The sequence below is a fragment of the Parasteatoda tepidariorum genome, chromosome 1, assembly GCF_982258835.1.
Source record: "Parasteatoda tepidariorum strain Cologne lab strain chromosome 1, Ptep-v5.0, whole genome shotgun sequence".
Taxonomy (NCBI): domain Eukaryota; kingdom Metazoa; phylum Arthropoda; class Arachnida; order Araneae; family Theridiidae; genus Parasteatoda; species Parasteatoda tepidariorum.
Genome location: NC_141755.1, coordinates 34,494,663 through 34,513,236, shown reverse-complemented (window position 1 = coordinate 34,513,236; position 18,574 = coordinate 34,494,663). Strand labels below are relative to the sequence as shown.

General features: G+C 27.6%; 1 protein-coding gene across 1 annotated transcript; it reads right to left on the bottom strand.

Moving 5' to 3' along the window:
* Positions 1-696: 696 nt before the first annotated feature.
* Polr2F (RNA polymerase II subunit RpII18) lies at positions 697-18,573 on the bottom strand. Its single transcript, XM_043051467.3, has 6 exons — positions 18,466-18,573; positions 14,313-14,346; positions 10,707-10,776; positions 6,015-6,142; positions 2,273-2,344; positions 697-876 (listed from the first exon to the last, which is right to left on the bottom strand). Exons 2-6 carry the CDS (start codon positions 14,336-14,338, stop codon positions 786-788), a joined length of 387 nt encoding a protein of 128 aa, XP_042907401.1. The 5' UTR covers positions 14,339-14,346; positions 18,466-18,573; the 3' UTR covers positions 697-785.
* Position 18,574: the final 1 nt, after the last annotated feature.

Below are 18,574 nucleotides of genomic sequence, written 5' to 3'. Positions count from 1 at the left end.
ACATTTAAATATACAAAATTAAAAAAAATAAAGTCAAAACAACTTCAATACACAGCTTTTTTCAAAATTTTATAACTATTAAAAAACTGTTTAAGAACTCATAAGCATTAAGAAAGAATATTAATTTAAGAATCTGCAATTAAAATATTGCAAAATACATTTTAACTAGCATTATATGACTTTGATTATTTTTCCAATTCTAAAACCACATCATTGAGAATAAAGACAAATACAAATTTATGTTTCATAAGTAACAAAAAGCAGAAAAACTTGTAACAATAAATAAATCAACCTTATAAAACCTGCTCAAGCAAATCAATATATAATTTACGATGATGCAAATTAAAAAATAGTGTACATTTCTCCATGTTAATTTTGCAATATCAACATAATTTTTTGAAAGTATCACTATATAATTCTAAACAGCATGTCAAATTTTAACTCCATTATTTTTTTCCAGGAAGCAGATGGTTTTTCTCAATACAAGTAATAATTCTCTAACTAATTACATTTAAAAAAAAAAAAAATTCTATTGTACAAGGTGTGTATTCTGCACACTTAATTATTTTCAAGTTTTTACGTAGCAAAAAATATTATAACATTAAAATCAACACTCAAAACATTGGCTCCAATTTAATACAAGAATTTTAAAATAAGTGTTTGATTATGTTTAACAAAAATAAAAACACTGAAAAATACTTGTTTAAATTTTTTTTTATTAAACATGAAGAGAATAACTTATGTACAAAATGAATAACGTAATGATTATGCCAATTCGCTGATCTTTATTCTGTGATCATCAACTCGTCTACACCCCAATCCTCATAACTACCATCAGGTAAATAACGTCGGATGATGATCGGAATCTTTCTTACCCTGAAATGCATTAGAAAAAATTATTAATGAAAATAAGTAACAGAAAAATCTAAATCCCATTTAATCTATAAGAAAGAAACCAGTTCAATGTAATAAAAAGGATAAAAAGTACATTGAGATAAATTGTAAAATAAAATAAAATTGAACCTATTTGATAAACATAAAGTGTTTTTATTAAATGGAGAAAAAAAAACTGAAAACAATAATTAATGCAAAACCATTGACAAACAACTAAAAATAAGTAAAATTTACATGAAAATTTTTTTTTATCCCGAAGTATAAATTTTTATATTTTTTTCATCTTTTCCTTTTTTTAAAAAAAGGCATAGTACTAATTAGAAATTCTATTAATATTAAAATGTACTATAATATTAATGGTATAAATATACATATAATACTGGAAAGGAAAAAAACTATTTTTGTAGGACAAAATATTAAAATTTTATATTTTTAAGGAGTAAACCAAGCAAAAAAAGAAGTACTTTTGTGTATTGAATAAGCACTCACTAAGCTTTTTAAAAGCAAAGAAATTAGAGGGTAAAACAAAAATTATTAACCAGGGAAAACACTACAGTAAGCTTTCAACAAAAGCACATGCTGTGTGGTACAAGAACCTGTAACGGCTATAGATATAAAAGTTTTTTTTTATCATCAAAATTGAAATAAGAGTCTTTAGTTGGAGGGTCAAAAATAATCAGCAGCAATTTTATGTAACAGTTTTCTAAGAATTCGTTTGTTTTTAAAAGTTGTTCTTGAGTTCTACTGTCTCACCCCCACTCAAATAACTAAATTATTTCAATAATTTTTGTTTTTGAGGTTTGGGGGAAATGTTAAAATGAAGGATCAAGCGCAAATATATGTGGGTAAAGTTGAATAAAAGGGCATTTCTTAGAAATAAAAATGAATGATACTTAAAAAGCATCAGCAAAGGTTTTCTTTCACATTTACCAGCACTAAAGAATCAATAAAGAAATGAGACTTTAATATGTCACTCAAACCATACTAGCATTAAATTTGAATTAAAACAGCTTCATTCACTTTAGTTAAAACTTTTTAATTAAAAATTTAATGATATTTCTTTACATAAATTGGTTTCAGAAAGCCTTTTTATAATAAATACTCATTATGCCATAAAAGATTTATAAATCATTATCTAATTTCATATGTTAAGAAGATATCCAGTTAGCTGAGAACTATTCACTATTAACAAAAACTGCAGGTACTGATATGAGCACATTAAATGGCACACAGTATTACATATAGAAAATTTTTAAGTACTATTAAGTTGAAAAATAAATTTCAAAAAAAAAAAAAAAAAAAAAACTGAATTGAATACAAAGTAAGTTAAAATGAATTTTTCGTCTTATTTTTATATTTAGTGACCCAAACAACTCACTTTAATTCCTTCATAGCTAATTGCAAGGGATCCGTTTCTCCATCTAATTCTACCATCACAGGAGCATGCATTCTATAAACACAAAAGAATTATAAATAAGTCATATAAGTAAAGTAATATAGAAATAGACCTATGCAGAAATTAAAAATTTCAAAAGTATATAAATTATTCAAAAATCTATTATAACATAAAAATAAACAATTTCAACAAATCGTAGTTTATTTTATATCATTCCAATACAGGTTATTTAAAATTTTCTAATAAAGAAGAAAAAAAGACCTAAAACAAGGAATGTGAAAAACTGTCACATAGTTGCAGAACAATTTATCTAATACATCTAGTATATTAATCTACTTCCTTGCAGTATGATTTATTTTTAGAGTAGAACAATTTACGCAACAAAAAAATTTATGTCTAAAGCAGTCACAGAACAATTAAAAGTCCCTGTAGTACACATTATGTTTAGAACAGAATTAATTGCATCACTTTTGAGGCAGAAAATATTTTTTTGTCCAAATTATAAAAATTTTATATGCTGTTAAATTTTTTTTTGATTAGGAATTTATTCATATCTTACTAATTCATTCACCTTTTTTTTTCAAATTCAGTTTAAATTATCATACCAGTTTAATTTTCTTAAATGACAAATAAAGAGCCGTAGTGACTCAGGGGATAGAGCGCTCATCTTCCATCTAGGCAACCCGGGTTGGAATTCCAGTGATGGCTGTTTGAAACAAATTCAGCACAGAGTTCATACCAACCACAGTGCTGATATAAAATATCCTCAGTGAGAGATGGATCATAAGTTAGAATCCTTAGTCATTAGGCTAAGAGTAGGAAGCTTTTGTGGTTTTCCTCACCATCTAACACAAATACGAGTTTCATCAAAAAGTCTTCCATGAGGGCCAGTTTGTCACAATACTTGATCCAGGAATTCTCCTATTTCCTGGGTTGGGTTCAAAATTACAAAGCTAAGTGGTTGAATATTGATAGTAGTACACTCAGAATTGTATTGGTTATTCAACACTGGTCATAAAATAAAATGACAAATAAAACTATGTCATTTTAAAAAATTTTTAACGATTTTAATATAATATAAAGAGTTTTTAATTTTGAAAATACTCACGGAACATTTGAAATAACCAAAAAAACTTTTTGCAAAAATATAATTTTGCTCCTGGGAGAAAAACATACAAATTCAACAAGTTGTAGATGTGTACAGGAAATGTCGTTAATTAATTATAAAATACATAAAAATTGAAATTTTCTCGAAAGAAAAATGTATTTTAAAGATTTATTTGAAACAGCCTTATTAATTGACAGCCTTTTGAACCAGGTATGTCAGAAAATCGAAATCAACGGATGATTGGGGGACCTTGAGTGTTTTAATGTATAAACTTTGAACTATGGGTTAAACTACTCAAAAAGTAGCAATGGTTTTATTTTTAAAAAAAACATCAGTGTTTATTTTTCTAGCATATATCATAATATTATATGAAATCATACCCCCCTCCTCCCCAATTAACTGATAACCTCGGAACCAAGGGTAGTTCAAAGAATCAAAATCATTGGATGGGGGATCAATAGTCAGTGTTTTAATGCATAAACTATCAGTAAAACTACTCAAAAGACTTTTTTTTTTCAAAAAAGAAACATTTATGATTATTTTTCTATTATATATCAAGATATTATACAGGGATGTGATTGACAAAAACACAAAAAAAAGGAAGTTTATAACTGTAGCACTAAACGTACAAAAGAAAAAATTATATGAATTCAATAGCCAATCTGATAATGATTACATTATTATCTATTCAAATAAATAAAAATAAAAGGTAATTATGTTCTTAAATAAAATCTTGATTAAAATGATTTTTTTTTTAATAATTTAGATAACTTTGAGTAATTATGCATAAGCACGATTTTATGTATCACATCATTTTAAAAAACATTTCTTTAATGGTCAAAGGACCTTTATGGACTTTCTCATCAGTTCTTTGTTTTTTCCATGGTCTTTTATTAACAAGACTGATCTGTAGACTGCATTTTGCAGACTTTTGATCATCAGTGTTGATAGGAGAAGAAAGTTAATTTATCACACAATTTTTAGAGGCCTTAGATTAAGAATCGCGATGTTGGATTTCAAAATCGCGTGAATAAGAATCGCAATGCTTGATTTTAAAATCGCGATGCCGAATTTTAAAATCGCGTGAATAAGGCGATATCGGATTTTAAGATTGCGTGAATAAGAATCGCGATGTTGGATTTTAAGAGTGCGTGAATAAGAATCGCGATGTTCGATTTTAAAATAGGATGAATAAGAATCGCGATGTCGGATTTTAAAATCGCTTGAAAAAGAATAGCGACGTTGGATTTTAAAATCGCGTGAATAAGAACCACAATGTTTCATTTTAAAATTGCGTGAATAAGAATCGCGATAATCAATTTAAAAATAGCGTGAATAAGAATCACGATATTCAATTTTAAAATCACGATATTTGATTTTAAAAGCACGAAAATAAAAATAGCGGTATTGAATTTTTGAATCGTGTAAATAAGAATCACGATGCATAATTTTTAGAGTCCGTGAATACTTATCGCAACGAGTAATGTTTAAACCGCGTATAAATACGAAAATCAATGTTTGATATTACAACCGCGTGATAACGAATCCCAATATTGAAATTTAAAAATATATATGAATACGAATAGCGACATTGGATTTTAAACTAGCGGGAATATGAATCGCGATATTGGGTTTTAAAAATGTTTAAATACAAATCGCGATATTGGGTTTTAAAAACGCTTAAATACAAATCGCGATACTGAATTTTTAAATTCCGTGAATGGGAATTGCGAGTAATGATTTTTAAATCGTGTAAAAACGAATCTCAACAAGTAACTTTTAAATCAGTTAAATACGAAAATCGATGATTTACATAAAAATCATCTAAATAAGAATCGCAATTTTAGCAGATTCTGGCCCAGTTCCTAATATTTAAAATTCTGTAAATCAGCCAATCAAAAGAAATCAAATATCAGCGGCCGAAACGAAACTGCTTATGACTTTTTTTCTCCTTTCCAATCTATAGCGGAAGTCGCGGTTGTCAAGGCAACAAGTCGCAAGTCCGACTATATCGTTCGTCCGACTCCCCAAAAGTTTTTGGAACATGGTCGGAAATTTTAAAAAGTCTTTCATCCCTGAAAAGATAAGAGAGTAGTGGAGTAGGAGACGGCATTGTTTTACCAAGGTTAACCACTTTTACCCCAGCCAGCAGATTGACATGTGAAGAAAGGAAGAAAGGTTTATTGGGGGCTTCAATACTTTCTCTCCGCAGAAGAAAAAAATTTTCAACAAAATATCATTTACTGCATAAAATTTTTTTCCGCGAGGAAATTTATGAAAAAAGAGCGGAAGATATGGAAAAATCTGAAAAAAGCGGAAATCAGCGGATCCGCGGAAGAATCACATCCCTGTATTATATCATGAAAAATTCATGATTTAACAGTCATATTTTGGATTTGTTGTCACAACAATAATTTGATAACACAGGTTGTAAAAATGATTAAATATTTGTCAGAACCTTTCTGACAAGCGCCTAAAAGTGTGTTGTATAACTGAAGTGTTGCAATATCGGAAGTTTGACAATCGGGGTTCTACTGTAATGCAGCTCAATAATTTTGAAATATATATATATGTATGCATGATATAAATAAAAAAATACGAAGAAAAAATAATTACGCAATTTGTAGTGCTCGAGTCCCTAGGACTCTCGCCCTTTCATATTTTGTCATGTAAGGAGTTGTGATGCGCTTTTGATTCAGCTGTGGCTGATGTTCAGGAGCAGATAGTAGCTCTATATTATCTTCCTGAAACAGAAATCAATTTAGTTATACTTTTATAAACATTTAAAGATATTTAAAACTATAAAATGTGTACAAGTAAGTTTAAGAAGTGCTCAAAACTGTCATGTATGTCACAGACAGTCTTATCCCTTCTTAAAATATATATTTCAAGCAAATGATGGAATATAAGATCTGCTCCCCTAATTTCAATGTTTAATTAATTACAAAAATTAACTAATATCAGCATTTTTCCAGTTATCTTGACAATTAGGAATAAAAGTAATGCTCAGATAACAAATCTTTTCAAATTATCCCTTTACTCTAATTATTAAGTTTTTTTCTAATTATTCTAATTCTTCTTTTTGTGCGATAGTACTCGCCGCTCTGAATATGATAAAACTATGATGAGACCACCCATTTGATCACACTTAATATTTTTTTGTTTAGTGATGAGGGCATTTATACATAATTTAAAATTTTTTAACTGAATATAGTTCTGTTTTTATTTATTCGCTTACTGTTATTATTTACTGCAGTTTTGGTTCAAAAATGTCATTTTAAATGGGTTTTTTAAAAAATAGTAATAACTTTCGAGTGAGTTGATTGTTTACTTTTGATGAATACTTATAGAACGCTTGTAATTATCAAGTCTTGTGTCAGAACATTAGAGATATAATTCTTTTATAGGAGTTAGATCTACTTTTATTTCCAACTAAAAAAAGCTGCTTAAAGTTAACATAAATTTAAAATAAGTTAGTAGCAGGGAAAAAATTTTATTATAAAAATCTAATAATTTGCACTATTTTAACTTCGCTCCTTCGAATTTTTTTTTTTTAATGTTACCATGGGAAAAATTCAATATTTTACCCAAATAATCTAGAAAACTATCAATAACTTTTCTTACTTTAAATTTTTGACTAAAGCATTTGTTGCATATTATTTAAATAAAATAAGTCCTTAATTATATTACAACTAAAGTAAATTTTAATATTCAAATAAGAATGAAGACGGTGAGTTAAAATAATTTAATCACTCATTACACAATTTAAAGCTAAAAAACAGTCAGCTCATTTTTGTAAAATGCTTTGTCAAGTCTGCGATAGTTTTAAGCACTTTCTTCTTTAGAAATAGCAACACCTCTTCTTTTCAAATTTTAGATCGTGATTAAGACAAATTTGTAACCATTTTTATAGGAAAACAACATTTCTTCATTGCTTGCTGTTTAACACAAAGAATTCTGGTTGTAAAGAATTGATATGAAAAAGTAGTAGAATATCGATCATTTTACATCATTTAAGATCCAAAATGACCAAATATGCACCATATCCTGCATGCATTTATAGGTTTTTAGGAACACATTTACTATCTTTAAAAATTTCTCTTTAAAGGGAACAAAAAGTACATTGATCATATATTTATGTTAGGAAACTTTTCTTTGAATTTCTATTGGTTGAAAGTAACTTCAAGTTGCACTAATTTTCATATACTTAATTTTTGATTAGACATCACAGTTCCATCAGAAGATAAATTTCTTTATTCTCCAACAAAATAAGGTTCTATCAATGATTATTTCAGATTCATTTATAGTTTAAATAATTTTACAGTTCCTGTACGGTTGAATGAAAAAAGGAGCAAATAACATTTGAAAATACTAGATATTTATTATTACAAATAAACCCAGAAGCAGAAAGTGCCTAAAACTGTGACGTACATCGCAGAACAAACGAAGTCCTGCAGAACAATTTGTATCTTGAATAAAATTCTCTTTAGCTGCTGTTTCCAGGAATGGTGTTGCTTTAGAAGAGGAACATTTGACACCCTGCACAAATTTCAGCACATTTATCAGTAATCTACCTCTCCCATATCTTTGCCATTCTGAGGAGGAAATTAATGAGTTAGCTTTTGGCTATAACATTTTTCTAAAATGGGTGTATCAGTTTTCAGCAGACAGCAGGAGAAATCGATCACCATTTTTATCAAGAGAGCTTCTAAAGCAAGCCGTAAAAGAATTAAATTTCGAGATTTCCAATTTCATAAAGTTTACAGGGATGAGAGTAGTCAGAAAGTAAAAAAGAGGAAATCCAAAAAACAAAAAAAGAAGAAGAAAAAAAAATATATATATATATAAACAAAAATTTGACAAAAGAGTGCGATTTTTAAACTTGTAAACCATGTGAATATAAATTCCGATATGAGACTTTTAAATCACGTAAATATGAAACTCTACATCGAATTTAAAAAATGCGAAAATACAAATCATGATTTTTTAATTTTTTGATCACGATGCATAATTTTTAAATCGCGCGATATTACAACCACAAAAACGAATCACGATATTGGATTTTAAGCTCACGTGAATACGAATTGCTACATAGGGCTTTAAAAGCTCGTAAATACAAATCGCGATATTGATTTTTTAAATCTCGTAAGTAAGAATCGCACTGTACAATATTTAAATCGCCTGAATAAGAATCGCAACGTTCAACTTTGAAATCAGGTAAATACGAAAATCGAGATTTGATAATAAAATCGAGATTTTAAAAATGCATAAATACAAAACACGATATTGGATTTTTAAATGTCGTAAATAAGAATCATAATATACGATATTTAAATAGCGTAAATAAGAATCGCAATGTGCAACTTTTAAATCAGGTAAATACGAAAATCGATGATTGATATTAAAATCGCGTGAATAAAAATCGAGATCTGAATTACGAAAATACGAGCTATCCAGCCGACGGATAAAAAATACGGAAAATCTTATTTTCTGTGCTTGAAATCGGAGAAAATAGCTAAAATAAGTAAAAATGTGGAAGGGTTAGCAGCTAGGGCGTAGATTGAATTTTCTGTTTATCTTTGAAAATCGTAAATAAATATAATTATTTTACTTCAATGACTGAATTTAAAAAAAACGGGATATTTATTTAAAAAAACGAAACTTTTAGAGAATCGGAGTTTTTGATAAAAAGGCTGAAATTCGAGAGACAAAAAAAATCTCATCCCTGTATAAAGGTCAACCAGTTTTATCCCAAGGAAATGATTTTTAGAGAAACTTCAGAGGGAGGAAAAGGGACTTCAACAATTTCCCTCCGCGGAAAATTAAATTCCTCATAAAACATTTTAACTTGGGCAAAAAAAAATTTCAGCGGAAATTAGCGGGAAAAATGGAAAAATCTGAAAAAAAGCGGAAATCCGCGAATCCGCGGAAGAATCTCATCCCTGAGTTTATGACTTTTATATTTTCTATTCCCATTTCAGAAGAAATTTGTGAATCATGGGGATCCACAATTGACAGAATTGTTTCTAAAAGATCATGATGGAGATGAAGAAGTTGTTGGAGCAACAGACCAGCGAATGTTTGTGTTTGCAAATGGTGCAGCATTTGGGCACTTGTTCCTTCGAAAGATTTTTAATGCAGCCCTTATTTTAATGTTCGGACCTTCATATCATAGACATTTTATTAATAATTCATCATCATCATCATCCTTAACAAAATTTTGTACTTCAAAAGTGATTGAAAAAGTAGCAAATCTAGAATTTAAAAAATAATGTAGTGTATCTGTGTATGATCCTGTACTTTAATAAATGAAAATATAGTATTTTAACGTAAAGTTGGACTTTTTTTGCTGGGAAATTCTTGCAGAACATTTGCATAAATAAGTCCTGCTGCAGAACATTTGAAAATATTCTGCTTATGGGCAAATAAACAACCAATTTTAGAATGACCACTAACCTCAATTGCAGTGATTGTTTTATTAATTCCTTACATAATGTATACTTCTGTTAATAAATATTTACAATATTTTCTTTTAGATTACCTAAATAAAACTAGTAATGTTGTTTTTTAATTATCTGAAAACATAAGTATATATATTTTGCACCATCAATTTTTCAAAATGTATCAAGTATTCTAATTCTGAGTAAAAATTTGCATTACTTTTTACAATTACAATATAGCAATCTCAACATATCAACAACATTAAATGACCCTGTTTATCAACAGGGGTCATTGTATGTGACTGTAAATGAACTTTTATCACCCAAAATTTATCATTTTAAAATAGAAAATCAAGGCATTTAACATGATTGTCTGCCATATATTAAAATAACTAATCTATATTTTATAAACAGCAAAATGAACAACAGATATTCTATATTTTTAATGTACAATTGTTTATAGATAAAAAACATTATCTAAAAAAAGGGAAAAAACTTGAAAATCAAAGAATTTTTTTTCAGTAATACATTTTAAATAAAGAAAGTAAAATTAAAATGAGGGGAACTGCAAGCTTTTTTGAAATTTTTTTTATCCGGACCAAAAAACATTCTTTTAAAGATTTAAAAATAAATTCAATACTAAAAAAAATCAAAAGCATAATGATACATAAAAAAATAATGATAGAATAAAGAACTATGCATGATCAAAATGGTTGATTGAATTAGTCGGTTTTCAATTAAATGTTTAACTATCAAAATATTACAATAAATCATTGCCATTTCTTTAAGTAAAAATATGGTTATTTAAAATATGGGAAAATTATGAAACAGAGTTGAAAATGAAACTAAAAAACTATTAAACAATTACTTCTGTTTGTTCAATTTCATCCAAAGCTTCATCTTCTGGTTCTGCATCATCATAATCATCACCAACAGGGCTGAGAAATAGTAATACATTAAATTATTAAATTTTAAAGTAAAAAAATTAGGTTTTTAAAATACAAGAACATTTCTAAAAATAAAGAAGCATCAATTCATTCTAAAGATTGGTGAAAAAATCAAAACTATTTCAATGCTTTGTAGTGGTTCAAAATAATCAGGATACTTTATAGAAAAATCCAATACCTACATACCCTGTGGCAGAATTTTTTCTGACTTTCTGCGACAAACCTAACTAGAACCAATATCTTTCTGCAAGATATTTTTATCGTTATAAATGTATTTGTAATGAATTTATAATAATAGATGAAATTCGTGTTTATAAAATAAGTCTACATGCATAGAATAAAACTGTGTAGATTTTTTTTTCTTAATTTCATAATATAAGTTTTCATTTCTTAATAAGTTTAAATTTTTTAAGTATAAATTTGCATAATCTTCGATAATAACGAAAAGTTTTAAATGTATAGATCTGCAGACAAAAATGCTTACTAGAGCATAAATAAAGATTACCCAGAACCTGTAATAAGATAGAACTTATAGAAATAGCTAAGAATGAACAAAAAGATTAAAGTTATAAAACAAGATAACTGAATTTGAAGTATCAGTTTAAAACAGTATCAAAATTAAATTATTAAAACAGTTTAAAACAGTATGATTTAATGTTTCATTATAGTAGTTATATCAGGTACAGAAACAAATCAGGTGAAAAAATCAATACTGAAGTTGAGTAATCAAAGTAATAAAATAGATTTGACTATAACCGAATTCTAAAAGCAAAAAAATTAAAGCAATGTTTGTTTCAATTTTTTCTACATCTAATTAATTATAGATTAATTTGATTCGATTAATATTGTACTGACTTATTGAAAGATTTTTTTTTAAAAAAAGGAGGTAAATAAAGCTTTTTTCGTGATCAGATTAAGTTCAGAACGAAAAAAAATACAAAGCGCTTGTGATTTCGTACTGTTTTTTGTAAATATATAGCATTGATTCCACACGAAGTATGCAGAAGCGGTTTCCGACTCAATATGCTCAAGTCTATTCAACATCTCGAAACGAAATAGTCCTTATCAGTACTGAAACATCGGTATTAGAGCCATACTCATTGGGTGCGATTTTTTTCGCATGCATATGGAAACCTGGTTGAAAGTGTTTCACCAGTAAATATTTTCCACCAATCTGGTTTTCATTCGCATGCCAAAAAATCGTAGATAGTGAGATATCTTTCTCCTTCCGCGGTACGCTAGAAAAAAAAACATTTAAAACAATTCTGTAAGAAAATTTTTTTGCAGAACCATTATTGCTTCTGCAGAAATTTTTTGTTTCTGTAGAAAATGTTTTTTTTTTTTTTTTTTTCTTTGGTAAAACAGCTTCTGTTTCTGCAGAATTTTTTTGAGAACTTTTGTTTGTGGCAAACCAAAAATTTTCATTTCCCAAATAAAAAAAAATCTTTTTGCAAGAAATCAGTCGCTTTCTGCGACAATGTCGCTGTGTTTCTGCCACGGGGCCTACATACTAGATTATTTATAAGAAAATGAAACGTAGGGCAAAAATAATATTTTAATCCACTGTTTTGAAAAAAATTTTGCATTGCCTGCAATAGGCATACATATATATATACACTTTGCCAAATCAATGGGTTAACTGCCCCTGGCACATATATAAGCCTCTCCAAAGTATGCAATGTGATTTGCGATGCGCTGCAATCAGTAAAACTACTCCCACAGCATTGGAGTGCAATAGAATGACCTTGAGAGTGACTTCAAAGGATTTCAGGGCAAGAGGGGTGGAGCAAAAGGGAAGTTTGAGGAAAGTAAATGACAGCTGTACTGGTTGTGTTTCTTTTGGGTAGTATATGCTTTTTTATTTTCGTTCCGCTTCTGCTCTTGTCCCTATGTGTACTAAAAGTTTCTATTTTCAAATATGTCTGAGAATGAATTAGATTGATTTTTCCTTCATTTTTGGGGTTTAGAAACTTCGGAATATGACATTACGTCAGATGAAGAGGGCTCTGATTGTGACTAACAATTTTTTTTTTATTATTATACTGTTATACTTCACTTTTTTTTTTGTAGGTTTTAAAAGTAAACAGTTTTTAGCTTGAAAAATGTGCCTCTTCTTTTTCTCCAATACACACCAAAACTAAGAGTAAGAGTGCCTTTCTGGGCACTTGTGGCACTGTATATATACATTCATTAGAATTTTAATTTATTAATAGCTGATTGTGAAATTAGAATTATTCTGAACATCGGATATCATTGTTGCCTTTCCTTGATGTTTCATTGTCCTAATTAAAAACCTTGATAGCTATAATATCCTAACTGTTTTCTAACTACGCTTTTTCTATCAACTGATAAATACCAATGAATAAGCATATTCATACATTGAAAAAGAGGTAGATTTCATATTTTAAATAGAGACTAACTTGTAATAAAATAAATAAGGACCCAGAAATTTGGAAGTCCTAAAGAGCAAAAGTTTCTAAAATGTCTAACAGATACACTAAGCACTCTAGTTATTTAAAAAGCAGTTCAAAATTCAACTGACCATAAATTTTGCAGAAGAAAATTTAACCCAGTACAGTATATAGATGTAATTTAAATTCAAACTCTATTAGAATAGTGGCAAAAATATTAATTGACTATAAGCTCAATTTAAATAAATGATAAATTTTGTATATCATTTATTTAATTGTTATTCGTTTTGTTTGTTACAGACATCAGAGGACTGAAATTCGTACTGTAATCAAACATGCAGCAGTATTTGATTTCTTACATTCTAACCTGTTCTAAAATGGTAAAAACTTCCAATGTATTATTTTGTCATTACAAATATTCGAAAAAAAATGGTAAAATTGCTTAATAAATAATATTAAAAAATTTGATATCTATTAAAAGTATATAGATTAGAAAAGAATTTGTGAAGAATCAATCATCTATAGAAAATTACAGATCGAGTGTTTCGACCCACTGAAACAAAATGAATTTTTTACTAGAAATATAAGAACAGTGCAAGAAAAGAAAAATTTCTTTTTAAATAGATATATGAAGGTACTCTGCGTATACAACAAAAACAAATTATTTAAGAAGCAGAATGCTTCAAAATAGAAAGACAAATACAAACTTTTTGAGCAATAAAAGCTATATAAAACAATTTTTCAAACGTAACTACTTCTGTGACAATTGACAGAAAACATGCAGTTAATTAAATCAAAAATTAATAATAATTTGAAAGGGTTTAAACTAAATGTACAAGTAAATCAAAACTCAAATAATCATATTAAAAATATGAAAGGTATTCCAAAGACTACAGATTCTATTAACAATACATTTGTTAAGGAGATTTTTAAAGAATGAGATACAAGAGATAATATCCACAGATAAAAAATAACCATACTCTCTATAAGAAAAATTAATAAAATAGGCTTTAAATGCATTAGATTTATAATTTCACTTTTTGAAATGAAAATTAAAAATCCCTGTACTTACAAAACATGATAAAAAATTTTAACAGAAAAGTTAAAACTACTTACTCGTCAGGTTCATAATCATCAGCCATTATTGAAACTGAAACAAGCCAAATAAATATTAGAACCTCTTGATTAGTAATTTTAATCTAACAAAAATTAAGAATACATTTATCATTAAAATAAATTATTTTCAGTAAGTCTGTGCCCTTAAAAATGTTTTCCAACCAAGATTTAAATTAATTGAAAATAAAGTATTAAATTACAAATAAACAAATGCCTTCAGAAAAATAAAAAACAATAAAAAAAATTCAAAATTACAAAACAATAGGTAAGTCAACATTACATTTTGAATTATGTTACTGGCAGGGTTGGCAAGATTTTGCTGCAAGTGGAAAAAACCATGGTAAATACTGGTAAAAACCATCCTGGCAAAAACAGGTTTTTGCCAAGCAAATTGGCAAAAACCTATATTTTCCAAGATAAGAGGACAAAAACACATTTTTGATACAAAATTATTCCTAAAATTGAAATATATACTAAAAAATATAAATAATTACAAAAAAATTACCAAAATTATTATTCCATAATTAAATCATAATGTAATAATATATCATTTTAGTAGTTTAAAACATTATTGATTGGAAAATTTGTGCTTATTCTCTTTTTTCCAGTGAAATGAGCTTATTTAAAATTAATATAACTATAATTTAAAGCATAAAATATCTATCAGCATGTGTAGTTAATTATTGTACAAATAATAACTTTTTATAATAAATAATAATAATATTATACAAATAATATTTACTTATTTGTAAAAAAACATTTACTTAAGAATTCTAAAATGAAAGCAGGACAAAAACTTTCAATCTTTTAAAAATTATTACCCTTGTATTAATTATTAATATGTTAAAAATAATCTTTTTCATATAATGTATCAAAATTATTATTTCTTATGATTGATTTAAATTTGTTTCAAGTATTTTGTAATAATATTTAATCAGCAATTTAGATAATTTGGTTTTTGCCAGTTTTTACCAAGTTTTTGCCACTGTCCTGGCAAAAAATCCTTTTTGCCGGCAAAAACTCCAACCCTGGTTACTGGCAACAAAATGCCAAAAATACACATTCATTAAAATAATATCACATCAAAGCAACTTAAACTTAACCCACTGGTGGTTAGCGAAAGGGCAAAATGGGGAGAATGCTTCTCACCTATACACTATTTCTCCATTGAAGTACATGGGAAAACGGTTCTGCTATGCGGAGAAGACTACAGGTTAAAATACGACTTTTTTTTTTAACATTTTTTAAACCAATAAAGCTATTTTTCCAAAATAAAAACCTATTTTAAATAAATATTAAATTCAAATGTTAAAATCAATTTTCTAAATATAATCAGAATAGGAAAATATTTTTTTATTACTACACAAAATATTTTTATAACAGTTTTCCATCTGAAAAAGTTTCCAATAATTATGGAGACAAATGGGCACCGGAATGTGAGGAAATATAATAAATGAATAACTAAAATAAAAATGGACAAACATGAAAGATATAACTCGCAGTCACTTTTGGCAAACCACTACGTTACTTTTTAAATTTATAGGTTAATAGTATTGAAAATTTAATTATAAGCAGGGATGTAACTGAATATTCCGCAAAATATTATTTGGAAATGTATTTTTCCAAAGTTTTCGTTATTTTGAATAGGTTATAGAAATTTGAATAGGTTTAATAAAGAGAAATCTAATATCACATTTTTTAATATACATTATTAGAAACTGTTTTTACACATTTTTGTTAAGTTCTAAAACTTGTTACTTTATGTTCTGAAAGACAAATGGAGAAGTGAAACTTGAAGAATTGAATTACTTTATACTGAGTTATGAGTTTTGTATAGATTTTTCATTTAAACTTCATTTTATATAAAATTATTTTTCACAAATTTGGCACATCTCTCAGACTACAACTGAAGCAATATTTTTAGAAAAACCAAGAAAAATTTCATTAATTTTGGCTAAATTTTTATAGATTATATATAATATAAATCGTAATTATAGTAGTATATAATGCAAGCATTGCGTATAATTTACTAATAACATGTTCTCAATAAGAAAATATCCTACTAGCCTAAAGTGACCACATTTTCGTTGAGACAAAGCGGGACAAATGGGATGAAATGAGAATTACAATTTCGTTATATATATATATATATTTTATTGTATACATTCATATACTTGTACAAAAATGTACTTATTATTAATTATTGGTAACTATAAAAATATTTGTAAAAAATAATAATTTGAACATCATGATTTTTAATCAAATTAAATTTTTTATTTAAAAAAATTATGATTTTCTTTCCGGGTCATATTTTTGATCTGAGTGAATACTTAGCAATTGATTCGGATCATTTATTAAAATGTCGTGAAATATTTCACATGAATTGGTCAAATTATATTTTACACTTAAAATAGATTTTTTAAGTTTTAATGTTCAACTGCGTTTTTTCAGTTGTCCATATTTTATTGATACCAGAAAAAACACGTTCTGTTGCTACATTTGTTCCTGGAAGGGAGAGCGCAAATTCTACAATTTTCAAAATATTTTGATAAGGAATATTATTCTGTTTAAAATGAAGGAATAACTCCGTCCACTTTTTGTCTGTTTCCACATTTGCAGATAACCAACATTTAATTTTTTCATCTGTAACATTTCATATGTTCAAATTATTCTTTTTTAAAATAGTAACTTACTGAATCAAAAATTATTTGTGAAGTTTCACTCGGCAATGAAACAAAATCTAATATTTTATTTCTTGTTTCTGGATCAAAAAATCTAACAATTGTGGGAAATAATTTTAAATCTTTGTGGTTGGCAGCATCAGAATTCATGGATATAAATGCGCATTTTTCTAATTCTTTCTGCAATTGTGAAAACGAATATGGTGAAAAAATATTACAAATAATTGCTTTGGTTTTTGTCTTTGCACATGCATATTTTTTGTCGAATAATGTTTTGATCATTTGTGACGTAGAATCCATTGATCTGAAACTTTGATTTTCAGATCAAGGTTTATGGTGTGGAAAGCAAATAGCCCTTCCGCTAATGCTAGCTGTTTTTACGTGTTGCCAAAGTGCGAAAAAACTGTTCCATTTTAGACGAGGAAGCGGCATTATTCAAAAATCTTTTGTGCCTCTTTGTCGCTAGATGTTTAGTAATATAGTTTTTTCCACCATGTCAGCATTGCATTTATCAGACCGTACCATATAGTCTATTTTGTTTTTTTTAATAAATGGAAATTCTCTGCTTAGCTCTTCATTAAATTTGCATTCTCTTTTTTTATTCATCTTTTATTCTGTGGGTAAATACTAGAAATAAATAAAAAATTTACTACAAAGGCTAAAAAAGAGTATTAAATTTTACCTTATTGACCGTTACGTTGTGACGACTATTGCTCTACCACTATCTTCGTCAATCAAATAATGAGTCAAACCGAACGTCAAATTGAAAACAACAATCCGCACTTGTCTGCACTTAGTAAATCTAACTCGGCACATTGCCTAATTTAGTTTACTCTGCATGCATTTTATGTTTTTTTTAAATTTTTTTTTATTTCTTTATATTCACCATAATACTTAATAAATAATAGGTAATATATTTTTACAGTACATTTTAAATAAGAAATGCAGATATTTTCTAAAAAGCGGGACATTTTTAAAAATCGGCGGGACGCGGGACAGTCCACCAAAAAGCGGGACTGTCCCGCCAAAATCGGGACGTGTGGGCACTTTATACTAGCCTCAGATTTTTGGCAAACCCAACACAGCTTATTGCGCCCTTATCTTTCATGATTAATGTTAAAATTAACGTTAGATTAGATTACAGATAATCTTACAGCTTAATACACCACCTTAAATATCATGGTATGTATCGACAATTAATTTTAAAAAACTGCAGTAAGTTATTTCAATAAAATTGCATTGTAGACTCTTTGACAATAGAAACAGACATATTTTTGCATAATTGCCCAATTCATAAATAAAATATAAATTTGATAAATCAACACTGAATTATGTATGTTGTTAGAATACATGATAGATATCAATCTTTTTTGAAGTCACAGGTTGTGACAGAACGAAACAAAATAAAGAATGTCAATTCAGAGTAAAGTTAATAGTTTAGAAAAAGTATCAACTGTTTACATTATGCTTACTTTGAAAAAAAAGTAGCAAATCGTGAACTATTTGTAATAAATTATTATCTTCGGATTCTAAACAAACACATTTACCAACATTTCAGTTCATTGCAACACACAGGAAAGA

Bases quoted from the DNA above. Each gene is read 5' to 3' on its own strand.
- Polr2F (XM_043051467.3), bottom strand. From the start codon at position 14,338: ATGGCTGATGATTATGAACCTGACGA. The intron at 6,143-10,706 runs GTAATTGTTTAA...TTTCTGTTTCAG, and splicing joins ATGAAATTGAACAAACAGAA to GAAGATAATATAGAGCTACT. The intron at 877-2,272 runs GTGAGTTGTTTG...AATGCATTTCAG, and splicing joins TTAGCTATGAAGGAATTAAA to GGTAAGAAAGATTCCGATCA.